Here is a 16,658-nt window from a genome sequence, read left to right on the forward strand (position 1 = left end):
AAGGTTATTCAGAAGGGGCAGGGAGAAGAGTTGGCGGCTCAAGAGGCTATAGAAGCAAGACATCACCCAGCGGAAGCGACGCCCGCCCTGAGGTAGGAGACTACAGGAGCGGGGTAGAGAACCTAGGAGCGTGCACACAGGCAACAGGTGAGGCATTGCTATAGCTGCCAATACTGCCAAGACTGAGGTGATGGGAGACCAAATTTCTCACAGAATACTGCGAAGGATGTGAGGTCGCCCTAATCAAGCACTTTTTGGAAGTTGTAGTTGCCCGCACAGAGTCACACCTCCCAGCTCAACTTCTCACCACCTATGTGAAGGCCAGAGTTACCCCATAATGGTGCATGTTAATATAGAAGTGGATCCACCCCCGAAGAGGCAGTGGGCCCGTTGCCATGATGTGACTATTGCCTGCAGCATTGAGATGTTGGGGCCTGGCATGTTTGCATCACTCTTGTAGAGGTGGTGCAGTTTCTGTGGGCAGCCCAGCAGGTTGCGCTCTGCCAGCACCCACAGCGATAGGTCCAGGGCCCCAGGGAGCATGCAAGCGAGTTGCGGCAAGTGCAGGGCCAGGACATAATGCTCAACCGAGGTAAGACCCAGACACCACAAGATTGGTGAGCCAAGAGTTTGCTATTGGCTAACTGGGTGTGGGAAGACCCCAGACGAAAGACCATATGCTCTGGCCCATGTTTCATAGCAATGAGAGAGGTACCAGTAGGGGTAGCATGCTACGGATAAAGGTGTATCGTGACAATGTCACCATCGTGACTGCCTGTAACCTGCCCCATAATGAGAGGCAGATGTGGGCCCACTTCTCAAAGTCCAATTTTATGCACGCCAGCAGAGGATCGAGGTTATCCACCACTATGGGGTTCAGCCCTTGGGGTAGTTAGACTCTCAGGTACTTAAGGCGCAAGGACTTCCACTGGAAAGGGTAAGTGGACACCGCCGCACTGGTAGTCACCCTTGACATGGGTAGTGCCTAGCTTTTATCCCTGTTAACTTGGTATCTCAAGAGCGCCACACAGCCAGAGAGGACTTCCAAGAGAGCCGGCAGGGAGCGAAGGAGGTCTGAAAGGGTAAGCAAGATGTCAATAATGTAAAGACAGACGTGGACTGCCCTCTGGGGATGGGAATACTGGTGAGGTACGGAGATTAACAAAGAGGGGCCACAAGAGGTTTTAGGGCGAGGAGGAACAGCAGAGGTGACAGCGGACAGCCCGGTCAGGTCCCCTGTCAGACTGCAAAGGGGTCTGAGAGAAAACAACCACAGTTAACCTTGGCAGTAAGCGAATCATAAAGCCATCGGACTTCGGCTTAAAAGTTCTCACCCAGACTAAACCTTTTGAGGGTCGCAAATGGGTATCCTCATTGAATCCTATTAACAACCTTCTTGACGTCCAGGGAGTGGGTGAAGGCATCATCCTACAAGTCCTTGGCCATCCACAGGACTTGAGCAAGTGTGTCTCTGGTCTGTACTGGCCTGGAGGGGTTTTCCTGTCGAGTTTATAAATGCAATACGAGGGTTGTATGTCGATCCTAAAGCTGTAATAAGGGTGGCTAACGAGATATCTGAATCATTTTCAATCACAAGGGGGACGAGGCAAGGCTGCCCCTGCTCCCCCTTGTTGTTTGCTCTATATATAGATCCGCTCTTACAAAGATTTATTAAAGAAATCGCTATTCCACCCATCACAATGCATCACGAATCACACAAAATATTCGCGTATGCTGACGACGTCGCGATCGTGACTTCAGATATAAAAATGGCACTTCCTAAAATTGTCGAATTAGCATATGAATTTGGGAAATTTTCGGGATACAAATTAAACATCTCTAAAACACAAGTGATTCACTCTAACACAAAGATACCAGAGGAAGTGGCTTTGTCATCTACGGCTGTATATTTAGGAGTCAAATTGTCAGCTAAGGTTGAAGATATAGTGGGGCTCAACTTAGATCCTCTACTTGCCTCTACTGCTAGGTCCTTAGAAAGGATAAATAACCTGCATCTATCCCTCTATGGTCGCACTAACGTAGTGAAGATGATTATATTCCCCAAATTCTTTTACTTCTTCCGTACTATACCGTTACTATTCCCTTCTAATTTTTTTATGAGACTCGACAGAGTTGTTTCTAGGTTTTTGTGGGGCTATAGGAGAGCCAGAAGAGCTCTTAAATGGTGCACACTTCCGAGATTAAGGGGGGGTTGGGGGATTCCAAATTTTCGGCTTTATTATTGGGCAGTCTCGCTCAGACTAATGGGCACTTTAATCTTCCATGATTTTTTCATTGACGACTCAATGTGCCCCTCAATATACGAGATGATTCTTGGAGCTGAAGCAAGACAATGTTTACTTAGGTTCACGGAACCTAGCTACTATAAAAAAACTAAATTTAAAACCTTAATTGCGGCCCATCAAATTTGGAAACAATTCAGGAAAAGGTTTGGCTGCTTTGAAGAACTAAATTACTATACACCACTATTTAATAATCCTATCCTTCCAGTAATATTTAGTGACCGGGTCATGCAACGTTGGCATAACGCCAAGGTCTACTTATTAGGAGATCTATATCAGGATGAGAATCTTGTATCATATGTCTATCTGCAACAAAAATATGGACTTACTAAAGGGGACTTCTTTAAATATCTTCAAATTCATAGTTTTTTAGAGAGAAAAAATCTCTTAAATACTAGTAAAATGAACGAATTTGACGTTCTGGAATGTTGCAGAAGGGGAAAAAAAATTGGGGTAATATATCAGACAATGCTAAACCGAATTGAAGATAATGTAGAAGCATTTGAAAACAAATGGCAAAGAGATTTAGGAACGGAAAATGTTGATATATTTAGATGACTGGAATTGGCAAATCTGGTCTTGTGTAATGGTTCTCTTAAAAGTCAACATTTTATGAGCATATTTGATCTGTATTACACCCCAGCTAAACTATTGAAATGGAAAGCTAATAGAGGTATCAAATGTAATAGATGTGGTCTCCTTGGGGCAGATTCAATTCATATGTTTTTTCAGTGCATTAGATTATCCCAATTTATTGATGATATGCAATTCTTTCTAAACAATATCTTAAGTAAACCATTGGTATTGTCTCCCGATCTAATTATTTTTGGAATTCAGTTTGACCCAAATGTCTCTAAAACAGATGCTGAAGAGGGCTTTCTGTTTATTGCAATGTCGGTTTTTAGATATTGTATAACTTCTCATTGGTTAGATGCCGATCCCCCCACGTTTTATCAATGGCAAATCAAATTAATAAATATCTACCAACTTGAGAAAGCAATTTATAATTTAAAGGGAAAGAGAAAGAAAGTATTTGGCCAAAAGCTCTGGGCACCCATCTGTAACTGGATATAATATGCCTATTGTAATGATAATTTCTGTATTCATTTCTTTTTTTTTATTGTGTGTGCATACTTCTGGAACTGGTTGTTTGTTTGAACTACTTGCTGTCATAAAATTCAATAAATAAATTTATAAAAAAAAAAAAAAAGAATCCTATTAACAACCTTCTTGACGTCCAGGGAGTGGGTAAAGGCATCATCCTACAAGTCCTTGGCCATCCACAGGACTTGAGCAAGTGTGTAGAGGTGATTGCTAGAAAAGCGGCCGGGGACGAACCCCACCTGCGAATGGTGGATCAGCGATGGAATCACCGCCCGAAGGCAAGCCGCAAGAACCCCATCATATAGCTTGATGTATCCATTAAGCAGGAAGATGGTCCTGTAGCTTCTGCAGAATAGGGGGTCTTTCCCTGGCTTTGGAAGGACCCCTATTACTGCCCTATTGGAGATGGAGCCAAGGGAACCTGATTGATCGTCCTCATGGAAGGCCTCATAGAGGGAGTCCATTATGTCCTCACCCACCCACTTGTAAAACCCCACAGGGAACCCGTGTTCTACGGGGTCCTTGTGATATAGGAACCTGGAGTTGGCCTGTGCAATCTCTGTCTTAGTGATTTCCCCCTTAAGTAAATCACTGCTTGACTGGTTGGGGCTGAGGAGGCGCACGCTGCCAAAAAGGCCTACAGGCAGGTAAGGATCGTTCGCCACCTCCGGGGTGTATAGTACTCAGTAGAAGGCCACAAACTTGTTGACAATGTTTTGCGGGTAAGTGAGGATATTGCCACCTGCGTATTTAATTGGCGGGATGGCCAACGCCTCCTCCTGTTGGCACAGTTGGGCCGCCAGCAGTCTTCCTGCCTACTCGCCTTGCTAACAAAGATGACCTTTCAGCAGTTGTAGTGCATACTTGGCTTTAGAGGTGAACAGGGCATTGAGGTCCATGTGGGCCTTCTTCAAATGGTGGCGGAGAAGGGGCAAGGGGATGTCAGTGTAGAGGCACATAAGGGGCACAATCTCATTCTCTAGGGCCTTCTGTTGCACCGCCCTTTGGGCATTGGCAAGGGCCGCGTCTCATTAACTGGATGCGGATAGTTGCCTTTGCGGCCACCAATAAGACCCCGTGGGAAGTGACAGATCCCCTATTATGTTCTGGATAAGAGGAGACATGTGATCGTAGTTGAGATTTGCCCTGGGGAGTATGGTAGCACGAAATATTTAAACGCATGATTTTCAGCCAGGGAGAGGACAACTACTGTTATGTGCCCGGGTTAGGCACATGTAGCGAAGTGGCTCATTTCTTAAATTTTGCTATTTTACACAATACCATTTCTGCCATGACTTTCTGCGCATATATGCGTGCACTACAATGTTGGATTAGTTTCTCTGAAACTACTCTGTTTACACCTCTAGCTTCGCACAACGTTATCGTGATGCCATGAACATCAGGTACAAGGCCCTTCTACGCACTATGTACAAATGTCTTTCTATCTTTATCCACGGGGCTACAGGGGTATTTAAACATCCATAACAATGCTAATCTATATGCACATTGCAAGGCTGCTTTCTATTATAAATAAATAGCATCCCAAAAGATTAGCAGAGGAGGCACTTCAGCTGACACCGAGGGTCTCTGCATGCTGAGACTTCACCACGCATCGGTCTGACATCTCTGTGATGGGGTGTTCAGTTCGGGACCAAAACGGGCTCCTACATTCTCTCCTGCTAGGTGATGGGATTTGATCATCCCTTGGGGGAATTCTTGGCTTCACACCAACAAACACTCTAGGTACACTCAGAGTAGGGTTTGGATAGTAGGAGTATGCTTGATTACTGCCTTCTATCATATGCCTGCATATATACACAGTTTTAGCAACATGGGAGAACTGTCTACTATTTTGGTGCTTGTAATTACTTTCATCTGATTCTGCCTACTGATTATCGCAGCACATGTATTCGATACAAGAATAACAGTTCATTAAATGTATTGAAAATGCCCCACTGTGTATTCTGTATTCATCTCAGAACATAAGAAACACTAGTGACTGAGTGAAAGGTTCTGATCTGTTTCCACAATCCCTGAGGGGCCGGGTTGTCATGTCAGTGGTTGCCAGAAACAATTCACTCCCTGGTAAGGTTAGGTTTTTTTTGGTGGCACTGTGAGCCAGTTGGTCTGTAGGCCAACATATCATGCAGGGGTGCCCGGAATCAATCTAGGCACCTCGCCCATAGTTTATGTTGTCCAACAAACGTGCATGTCCTACGTATTAGTGGGAACTACACACCACTGCTGTTTGTGAGGCCAGGAAATAGTCCAGGTGGGATTGGGTGCCATGCACGATTAGGCGTAGTTCGCAGAGGTTTGCTACGCGGCTCTGCGAAGTTACACAAAAACTCTGCGAAGTTATGTGATTAGCGGAGTGCAAACTGCAGTTTGTGCAGGTATTCCTGCTGCTCAGGTAGAAATTCTTCCAGAGCGGCAGCTCACGGTCACAAATTTACCGTTTGGGATCACGAGCGGGGCAAAAAAACTCGCAAAGTGGAGTATTCTGCACTCCCCGAGCTCCGCGAAGTGCGGATTGCAAAAAACTCCGCGAACGGAGCGAAGTTCACCACCCAGGCCTAGTGCCATGTACTGGTGATAAAAAACTGTACTCCTGGTCCTCCGGGTATGAGAGGTACCAGAGATCCACAAGGCCATGGTCAGAAGTAATGCCCCCTAGGATGGCCTGATCTGCTTTATTGCCTATGTGTAGGGGGCCCGTGTGGTCTATGGTCACTTGTAGGGCCAGGTTCCAGTCCCCTCCTATGACATAATGAGAGGCCCCAATTTCCGTGAGGACAAGATTAAGCTGGAGAAAAAAACTGGTACTTGGATCCCATTGGTGCGTACACCGAGGCAACACATTGCGGCTGGCTGCCGAGCCATAGTTTAAAAAAGGCATAGCGGCCATTTGGGTCTGTCCATTTCTTGAGGATGGTGAAAGGCAGGGATCTGCTCAAAAGAATTGCAATGCCGCATTACCTAGGCTGCCCGAGGCTGTCGCCGGCGCTGCCAGACAACTGCTGTAAACCACCTTTCCTACACAATCACGCTGCAATTTTTCAGACTCCACTTGGGAGAGGTGGGTTTCATGTAATAAGGCCATGTCGACAAGTTTAGACTGCAGATGGGAGAGCACTTTCTTACATTTGATAAAATGTGTCAGGCCATTAACATATCAGGAGATGACATACAAGGGCGGGAGGGGCGATGGGATACCGCCAGCCATCGTAGTAAGGGAGTGGCTGGGGGGTGCGGGGAGCAGGAATAGAGAACGAAAGAAGAGGGGGGTCGGAATAAAAGAGAGAAAAGGGAAGAAAATGAGTCAGGAAAAGAGAAAGCAAAGAGATAGGGAAAGAAAAAGGAAGAAATCCTTGGACGCAGTGGGGGCAGACAACCCAGAGTAGGGGTGAGTGCCAAGCTAAAATGTAAGGGGAAAAAAGAAAATTGGGCAGCATGGGGGTTGGCAAGACAAAGGAGGAAAAAGGGAAATAATCTGACACGGAACTTAGGACGAAAGGCTCAGGGGAATCCGGCAACTGTGTACCTTGGGTCGAAGTCTGAGAGTCTCCGAGGGGGCGTGGGGAGGCAAGAGAAGAGGGCATGGATAATACCTGCTGTGTTGGGGAATACCGGCGGGGGGAAGTGGGGGGCCTCAGCGGGTGGGTAGAATCTAGGGAGGGAGCTCTGGTACAAGACCCAGAGGGCGACACCGGGGCACAGTAGAGGCACTACAACAGCAGTATTTGAAACAACAATAAGCTGCTCAGCAAGGCAAAACATCACAAAGCATAACAATGCATGGCAGTACACTGCTAAATGCTGCTGAACGTGGGAAAGCCTATTATGACACAGCATCAATACAGTTCAGGAGAGAGGCATGCATACAGTATTGGTATACTAAGCCATCCATCCAGAGGGTGCTGCATGCCTCATCTTGCAGAAGTCAGGGCAGAAGAGCAGCAGTCATAGTTAATGTTGGACTTAGAGGTCTCTAGTTGGCATAGGTAGGTACCTGTGACAAATAGGGATTATTGCGTCTAGTCAGTGTAAGGCGGTACACTCCTAAAATAACCCCTGCTCAACCCCTTGGTAGCTTGGCACGAGCAGACAGGCCTATCTCAGAGGCAGTGTGTAAAGCATTTGTGAACACATACAGTAATCAAGTGACAACACTACAGATGGACAGCACACAGGTTGTATTATAAAAAGAAGTATCTTTTATAAAGTTTTAATACAAGACCACAAATGACAAAAATCCACAATACTGTACTTAAAATGGTAGAATTAGCTTAGTTCTCTTAAGATGGTAAATGCGACACTCTGAGTTCAAAGTACCTGAAGATGAGTAATGCAAGACAACAAAAGTGTTGCAAGGACAGTGATGCATTGAAAATCTGGTGCAAAGAAATAAAAATGTTGTCTTCTTCTTGGTGCGATACGATGCTAGCCGCGACAGGCCCTGCGACATGCTTCCTGGTGATGCGGCGGCATCTGCTGCGACGTCGTTCCTCTTCTCCGGCGATGCGCGGTGCTTCAACAATACTGCGAACCACGACAGGCCCTGTGACACTCTTCCCAGTGATGTGGCGGCGTCTGCTACGACGTTGATCCTCTTCTCCGGCGATGAGCCGCGACAGGCCCTGTGATACGCTTTCCAGAGATGCGGCGGCGTCTGCGGCGACGTTGATCCTCTCCCCTGGCGATGCGAGGTGCTTCGATGGTCCTGCAATGACTCAATGATTCTTCTGCAACACGCTTCCCAGTGATGCGGCAGCGTCTGCTGCGACATCAATCCTCTTCTCCGGCGATGCGAGGCGCTTCGTGTTGTGAAGCGGCAGTTCGGTAACGCGCTTCCTGTTCTTGAGTCGCGCTTCCAGCTCCTTGCGACACGCAGTTACTCAGAAAGTCCAGCACAACTGCAGGCACTTCCAAAGAACTCTTGGGGAGCTGGTGGCTGAAGTCTGTTATCCCTGAGACTTCAGCAGGAGGAAAGCTCTTTTCTCAAGCCCTTGGAGATCTTTATAAGTGGATGAAAGTACACACAAAGTTCCTCTCTCCTTTCTTTGGCAGTCAGGCAACCCCTGCAGGCCAACTCCCTAAGCAGCACTTCAGCTTAGGGATAGCCTTTTCTCAGTCTCTCTGGTTCCACTCCTCAGCAAAGGGTTCTTCTTGTTGTCCAAAGTGATCTAAAGTTCTGAGGTTTGGGTCCCCTCTTTTATACTCAGTTTCTCTTTGTTCTCTGAAGGCAGAGGGGCCTTTGCCTAGTCCAAACCAGTTCTGGTCAGGCCTGGAGCACTTTGTTTACATGGCTCCTTCTTTCCTTTCACAGGGCAGAGACATCAGACACACCACAAGAGGTGGAGCCAGCATTGTGGAGGGAAGGCACAGCCCTATCCAGGTCCCAGGTGCAACTCCTCCCTCCCATCTAGATGCAGATCTCTCTATTCAGCACTGGGCTGACTCACTCTGTCTCCTGGAATCTTCCAGCCCCTGTCACTCAAATTTCAGACAAGGAATACACAACCTAGCAGAGGCAGGTTTGGATGGTTAGACAAGAAAATACCTACGTTCTAAAAGTGGTATTTTCAAACACAGAATGTTAAAACCAATTTCATTAAAAGATGTATTCTATCATTCTCAGTTCAGGCATACTAAACTCGAATTTCTACCTAGTTCCCTGAGTCAGTTAGGATTATAAGATGTTATAATCAAACTGCCCATACTGGCCTATGGGGAATAGGTAGCCTTGCAATAGTGAAAAACGAAAATGGCTGTAATTCACTATTAGGACATGCCACACACAGCAGGGCGTGCCCTGCCTTATACTTACAATGCACCCTGCCCTTGGGCCTACCATAGGGGTGTCTGATATGAAGAAAAGAGAAGGTTTAGGGACTGGCAAGGGGGTGCACTTGCCCAGTTAACATGGCAGTACCAGACTTCACACAAGCTCTGCAATGGCAGGCCTGAGACACACTTTTACAGGCTGTTTCCGTGGGTGGCACAACCAGTGCTGCAAGCCCCCTAGCATCATTTGGTTTACAAGCCCAGGGCACACTCAGTGCACTGTACTAGGGTCTGACAAGTAAACCAAACCAGCCAACCATGGAATCACTAATCCATACATCAATTTACAATAGGGAGGGCATGTGCAATTTAGCACTGATCAGCAGTGGTAAAGTGCCCAGAGTCATAAAACAGCCAACAACAGACAGGTCAGATAAAATACAGGAGGTAGGCAAAAAGTTCAGGGATGACCCTGCAAAAGGGGCCAAGTCCAACAGTAAGGAACACTGCGCCTTAGTGCTCGGGCTGGTTGGGTTTTCAGGGGAGAACAGAATTTGTCATGACCTGGTCCAGAGTAAGAGCAGCCAACGCTTTGATGACCATGTCCTTGCCAACCTGGGACTGGGCAAGGCGGTCCAGCTCCCTGCCTCAGGTGTCGCCCTCACAAGAGTCCCAATGGTTTCCCTGATGTATTGGGGGTTATTTCCCTGAAGGGTGAGGTCCGGCAGGTAAGTCCAAAGGTGCAAAGTCCATCTCTTGTTCAGAGAGGCTATCCAGGAAGAAGCATAGAAAAAAATCCTTGGACCTGCCATCCTTCGTGATCCAAATGAACAGTCTGAATTCGATGTCCAGCTTCTGCAGTTGGGGCCGCAAAGCCAAGAAGGCCTTCCTCATGTAGTTGGTTTCTCGGGAGAAGTCAGCGGCTATGCAGATCTCATGCCCCTCATAGGCTTTCAAGCCATGGGAGCGAGCTGCGATGAGGAGCTGTTGTGCCTCCTCATGGTGGTGGAAGCAGTCAATGAGAGGGCGTGTCCTCTCTGACATGGCCGAGCGGGGATGGGGGAAGGGGCTCCATACGGTGAACCCACTGTATCTGGAGAATGGGCCATCCCCATGAGAGTGGGGAGAAGGTTCCTGGGAAGCTCATGATATCCAAAGCCCTTGGCGCATCCTGGAAATCTGTAAAAACGGTCATTGCCCCTATCTTCCAGCTCCGTGAGCTTATTCTGCAGGTGCCAGAGCTTTTGGTCCCTACCCAGGATGCTGTTGAGATGCTCTTCCATGGTCGAAAGACAGCACTGCAGTCCCTCGACTCTGTCCGGGAAACCTGCAATGTCAGCCCGGATGGATTTAGTCTCTGTGGTGAGGTCTGGGTCCATGTCTTCCAAGCTGCGAATGATTGCAATGATCTCCTGTACGATACTATCCATCGTAGCATTCATCTGTGGATGGGGAGGAGGGTCCGTAGTGGCTGAAGTGTTGGACACTGCCAGGGGTGCTGCCATAGGAGGAGGTTGGGAAATGATCTCCGTGAAGAGCAGCTGATGGAGGGTTTGCAGAAGGACATTGCCAAAGTGTGAGGTGAAAAGGGAAGAAGCCCGATCACCCCATGTAGCGGCTGAAGATGTATCTGGCCAGTAAACTGGACCCCTCTGCTGCAAGGGGAGGGGAGGAAGAGGTAGGTCCCCCTCGGTGTAGCTGAGTCGAGGGAAGGCCGCTGCTCAGAGAGGACAGAACACTCAAGGGCAAGCAATGCCTTTTGGGTGGCGCATCCAGGTAGGGCTGTCCAAGTCACGGAGCACGCCCCAGATCCATCCAGGGCTGCTCCAAGGGAGATGGGTCTGCCCCCTATGAGCTGCACATCGTCCTCAGGGTCAAGGGGGGGTGAAGTGATGAAGGCCTCGGGTGCCATGAGGGTCAACCTCACGACCTATGAGACACCATTGGCCATACGCCACTGAATGTGCAAAGGGTGCAGGGACTCCATGCTCTGGGGCAGTGGAAAGCAATAAGGATGGCAAAGAGGGAGTGCGCAGTAATAGGATGCACACCGCACTCACCGCAAGATGGCTATACAGTCCAGGTCCATGAGAGGTGGGGAGAGCCCAGATTTCCTGCGCTGTGTCCTATGAGTAGATGGCACAGGATGGTGGTGGTGGGGGGGGAGGTGCAGTGCCCTCAAGGACCTGTCCATACTACTGCAGCTCTGCGCCTCCGAGTCGCATATTATTGATGAAGCTCTGTAGCCTTTAGTTCTCATGACCTCACATGGGCCAAAGAAAAGTCCAGTTGGCCCGGGGCATCAACAGTGTCAGCAGCGTGGTTTGGGGGAAAGGAGAACAGTATCGGCGGTGAGGAGGTGGGCCACTCTGGGGTCCACCAGGGTCTTAATGGATTCGGTAGCAGTGGTGAATGGGTAGAACTCCCACAGGAGATCCCAGGAGATGATGTGGGAGGGGGAATAGTGGGAAAATCTCCACCTTCATCATTACATAAGGGGCTGCACACGCATCTGAGGCCCCTTCTGTAATACCAAAGTGCCCCGGGGGCCCGCAAAGTGGGCGCAAATGCTTGTTAAACCCCCGGGGCACTTTATGTAATACGTCCCCAGGACCGTGATGAGTAGAGCACACCTGACTCCAGCCTGGATAAGAATAATTGAGCTCCCAGCACAGGTCAAATGCCATTATCCTTTGGCACACCCACCTCTACAGATAAAGCACAACAAAGATCCACAAAGCTCAAAGGCAATTAACCTTCACAAAATCCACATATATCCCAAATAAACTACATTTTAAACATACTCTCTACTAATCTAAAAAAAATCAAGCACCAACAAATATCAGACACAACCAATTGATATATTTCCTAGTTTTGCAATTAAAGGCTCACGGATAGAGGATACTCTATGATTACATAAAAAAGCTTGGTGTAGTGCAAATGTGAATACCATAAGAGAACGCAGGGCAACTATTCCCCTGCCTCAAACAGAGTGCAATGTGTGCGGTTGACAGTGGTTTAAATTATGACTTGTCCAGAGCTTTTGCTAGGAGTTTGCATAACTCAATTCTTGGGTGGGAAATCTTGGGAACGGTCTTCAGCAGACTGTGTGTGGTGCACGGGTTCCTGTGGAGTGTTGACATTCTCATTACATTCTCTCTTATTACAGATCAAGGACATACACATTGTTTGCATTAGAACAAATCCCCAAAACAGGCTGCTAGAAAGTACCTCGTGATGTGAATGAGAAGATGATCTATTCCACACAGACTGGTGTTTTGAGGTGCGCTTACCGTGGTGCTTTGCTTTCTTAGCCCAGACTGCGACATCGTCTTGCGCCCGCCCATCTGTAAACACAATTGCCACTTTGGGCACCTTTAATGCATTCGCTCTCGCTCCTTCGGCTTCACTGAAGCTCTTGTAAAACATGTGCTTCAGGGCATGCCCCGTCATCGAACCTTTCCCCATGTACTGCATTTGGGACACAGCCTTCTTCATCTCCTGGGCTGAGCTGTGCTGCGCCAAGGTGAACTCAGTGCGGACCCGGGTGGAGTACTGCAGCAAGCCCACTCTTGCAGCTTTGGGGGAGATCTCCAAGGAATCCAGGATTCCATTCACAAACTGCTTCACTATTTCAAAATTGTCTTCCCCAAGGCTTTTGGAACCATCAATGACAAACACAAGATCGATTGGTCCTTCAGTGCATCCTACATAATGAAAAGAAAAGGATTACACAATGGAACTCAATGGGCAATCATGAAGCTTTCAAGTGATGGACATGGAATGTTGTAAACTATAAGAGAAGGCAGGGTCAACTTCAATACACATACAATTTTTTAATAGATATTTTGAATTAAAACCACAAAATTGCCAAAGTCATACACTGTAAAACTTATGATTGTACAATGTAATGACATATGGTTAATCTTGCAACTAAAAAGTACTATTTTCGATTGTGAGATAATATTTGTAGTTGAGCTGTACTATAAATTCCAGATACCTAAAAAGGTTAACTAAAATGAACACAAACAACCGGGTGAGGCTAAGGGAGGGAGAGAGGGTGGCAAAATCCTCAAAAGATATCTTAGAAATTGACATATGTAAATATACATACATAATAAACAAACTATTTTAAACAGAATCAGGTTTGATAATCGAACAGATTATATTCATGGAGGTTTTTTTTCTTTTACTTTTATGATATTATAGGATAGAGATATTTGTAATAAAGACCAGCATTTGTTGACGTTTGGAATTCTAAAGTCGAGTTTACTGAATTCCTTTCAAGTTGATGTATGCTCAAATAAACTATTTTGCCATTACAAAAGAGAAATATGTCTATATTCTTTCCAAACGTTGTGTTAAAGTAGCTGTAGCAACTACTATCATAATATCAGAAGATTTACTTATGTTTCTAGAAAAGGTGAGAATTGTAGACATAACACAATTAATTTCCATGAAAGCGGAATTATTGCCTTCAAAAGAAATTTAATTTGATCTTAAATATGCGTTATGTTTAGAGCTTCAAGGATAGTATGCATATATGAACAAATCCCGTTTTTGCATTGGCAACAATTCTTGGCTAAGGTTGTGCTTAAATAAATATGCAGGTGGCAATGAGGATCGGTTACAGAAAAAATACAGCAACATGTTCATATTCATCATCTAGAAGCACGTAGAAACATAGATGTCATTTACGGGACATCAGAGATACCAGCGGCTTTCCCTGGCTTTCCCCTTGTGACCCCTAGATTTCACCTTGCAACTCCGTGTCTCAGAGACCACAAGGGGCGGTGACACAAAAAAAGTTAAACAAAGGGTCTCATGAGCTTGTTTACTTCCATTAGCCTGCAGTGAACGGGGACATTGGGGTGTCTTCTTCACATTGGCGGCTCTTTGCTTTGGGCAAAGGGGCTCTGCGTACCCAACTCTCTTCAAAACCAACATGCCAATTTTATAATTACTATTCTAATGACTACATTAGTAATTAGCAAACGCATTCTGCCTGGCTGGCTATCACTCTCCAACTCTCCGGCCAGTCTGGCATTGCGACTGCCTTCAAATAGTGCCCCTCATCTACGCATAGACCCTCTCTCATGCATATTTAATTTCTTTTATAGTACTACTCATCCCAATTATGAAGGGAAGGGTGTCTGAGTGTGTTACATCACACACATGTTATACAGAGATAATAACTCATATAAATGTGAAAGTCAATGTATAGGAAATGCTACTAATATAATATAATAATATAATGGAGGTTACAAGATGTAATCGTACTTTAATCCATCATTCAGTCTTTTACCATTCATTCTGACCTTCCATCTGTGTGTCCATCCATATCCATATTCAATCATTTACAAACATATCCATCATGTATCCTTCAATCTATCATTTCACTCATCCATCCCTCCACCAGCTTTAACTCATCCATCCATCCATCCACCTTTTCACCCAATCCATCTGAACACTAATCCATCCACTCTTTCACCCATCCATCTATTCATTCATTCATTCATCCAGCCATTTACCCTTTCACCCACCCAGCCATCCTTTCACTTACTCATTCATCCACCCAGTCACTCATTCTTCCACCCATTCACCCTTTCAGTCATCCATCAATCCATCCTCCCTTTCTCTCTCTATCCCCCTTTCACTTAGCCATCCATCCTTCCATCCATCCACCCACCCATCCATCTGCTCATCCACTCATGAATCCATCCATTGACCCTATAACTCATCCATCCATCTTTTCACTCATTCATCCATCCTTTCTCCCATCCATCCACCGTTCACTCTTTCATTCATCTATCCATCCTTTTGCCCATCTACCCTCCCTTTCACTCACTCATCCAGCCATATATCCATCATTTTACTCATCCATCCATCCATTCACCCAATCACTTATCAATTCATCAATCCATCCATCATTTCATTCATCCATCCACCCCTTCACTCGCCCATCATCCACCCTTTTACTCATCCATCCATCCTTTTACCCATCCATCTATTTCCCTTTTCTCTCATCCACCCACCCATCCTTCCACTCACTCACTCATCTATCCATTCTTTCTCTCACAATCCATCCATCCATTCTACCTTTCATTTATCCATTCAACCTTTCACGAATCCATCCAGCCAGCCATCCACCCATTCCTTCACCTACTTACTAACCCACCTTTTCACATTAATTGTTAGCTGAGAGTTTGTCTGCAGAGTTGCAGACAGAAGAGACCAATCAAGAACTCCACCCTTGCTGCAGTTCCTAAAGCAAGGGGTGGTGTGGGGATCGGGGGTGGGGGAGGGGGGGGGGGGTGTTTCACTATGCCCCTGCACATAGGCAGACTGAAAAAGTGGAAGCAATGAGTCATGCATGATGCACAGTGCCAGGACGTGAAGCGACTGTGGCATGGTGTTGTTTTCAGAGCTTTAAGTGGGATGAAAAAACTGGGTGGGGGGGGGGGGGCAGGGGGGTCTCTCCAAAAGGGGGTGTTTGATGTAATTAAGAACATGGCTTAAAACACCTACGTTAACAATCTGTGCTTAGCATAGTGTGCCGCCCAACTGGTATGTTGCTGCTTCTATCATTGTATGCAGATATATATTACAACAAGTTAACATTACACCTACAACAAGCGAGGGCTATTGGCTTTGTCAATGGTTGTTAGTTGCATAAAATAAAAAAGCAGCAACCATGGCTTTGAATATAATATTGAAAACGCATCAGTTCTAAAATGATGAGACTGCGAAAAACCTCTTCTTTTTAACTTTTTTTGCCGCCTTCTTTTCATGAACTGTATTCTCAAGTAGAAGCATGGGCGTTTTTGTACATTTCTTACATCTGACAGAATGCCCTGCCCTAGACCGAGGCTGGAGGAGGCCAGCACATGCAGTAACAGCCCAGACTGACCCATTGTCATTCTGTATGTGGGAATCAGCCGCAGTCAGAATGACAATGGGCGGGGTGGGGCTGCTCTTGTGCTCAGAGGAGGAGTGCGAGGCGGCCCCATCAGGGAGCTGAGGCTTCTAACAGGGGAGCAGTGCTACTCCCCAATGCCCAACATTACGGACAAAAGGCGTCCGTACAAGGGATCGCCACGTACAACGGACGTGAGGTCTAAATTACAGACGGTCTGTGAAATTTATGGACGGTTGGTCACCCTACCCTCCTGTCCTGACGACCTTTCCCCTCTGGGCCCTCTGCGACCTGCTGCAGACAGTGTGCCACATTGGAGGTGGACAGGTCACTGAAACCTTTAGCCAGACGCCTGGCCTAGCTTATCTTAAGGGCTTCTTGACCCGACCCAAAACCATTACCAAAGTGTAACTTAACCACATTGTGCACCTTACGCGGAGCACTCACAGAGACGACACAGGCGCAGCGACCCTTCGGGCCTGAACACTTTGCGCTGCCTCCTTGCTCCCAAGCTCCAGGGCACAAGTCCTAAAAAAAGAAGTGGGGGG

At 46.7% G+C, this 16,658-nt stretch overlaps 1 protein-coding gene across 2 annotated transcripts in view; it reads right to left on the reverse strand.

Moving 5' to 3' along the window:
* Positions 1-16,658, reverse strand: part of MATN2 (matrilin 2) — a 669,488-nt gene that overhangs the window by 33,338 nt on the left and 619,492 nt on the right. For both annotated transcript variants that reach the window (XM_078686985.1, XM_078686983.1), the window contains exon 14: positions 12,488-12,901. In XM_078686985.1, coding sequence (XP_078543111.1) covers positions 12,488-12,901 — 414 coding nt within the window. The remainder of the gene's footprint in view (positions 1-12,487; positions 12,902-16,658) is intronic.

The sequence above is a fragment of the Lissotriton helveticus genome, chromosome 4_1 (genome assembly GCF_964261635.1).
Source record: "Lissotriton helveticus chromosome 4_1, aLisHel1.1, whole genome shotgun sequence".
NCBI classification, from domain to species: Eukaryota; Metazoa; Chordata; class Amphibia; order Caudata; family Salamandridae; genus Lissotriton; species Lissotriton helveticus.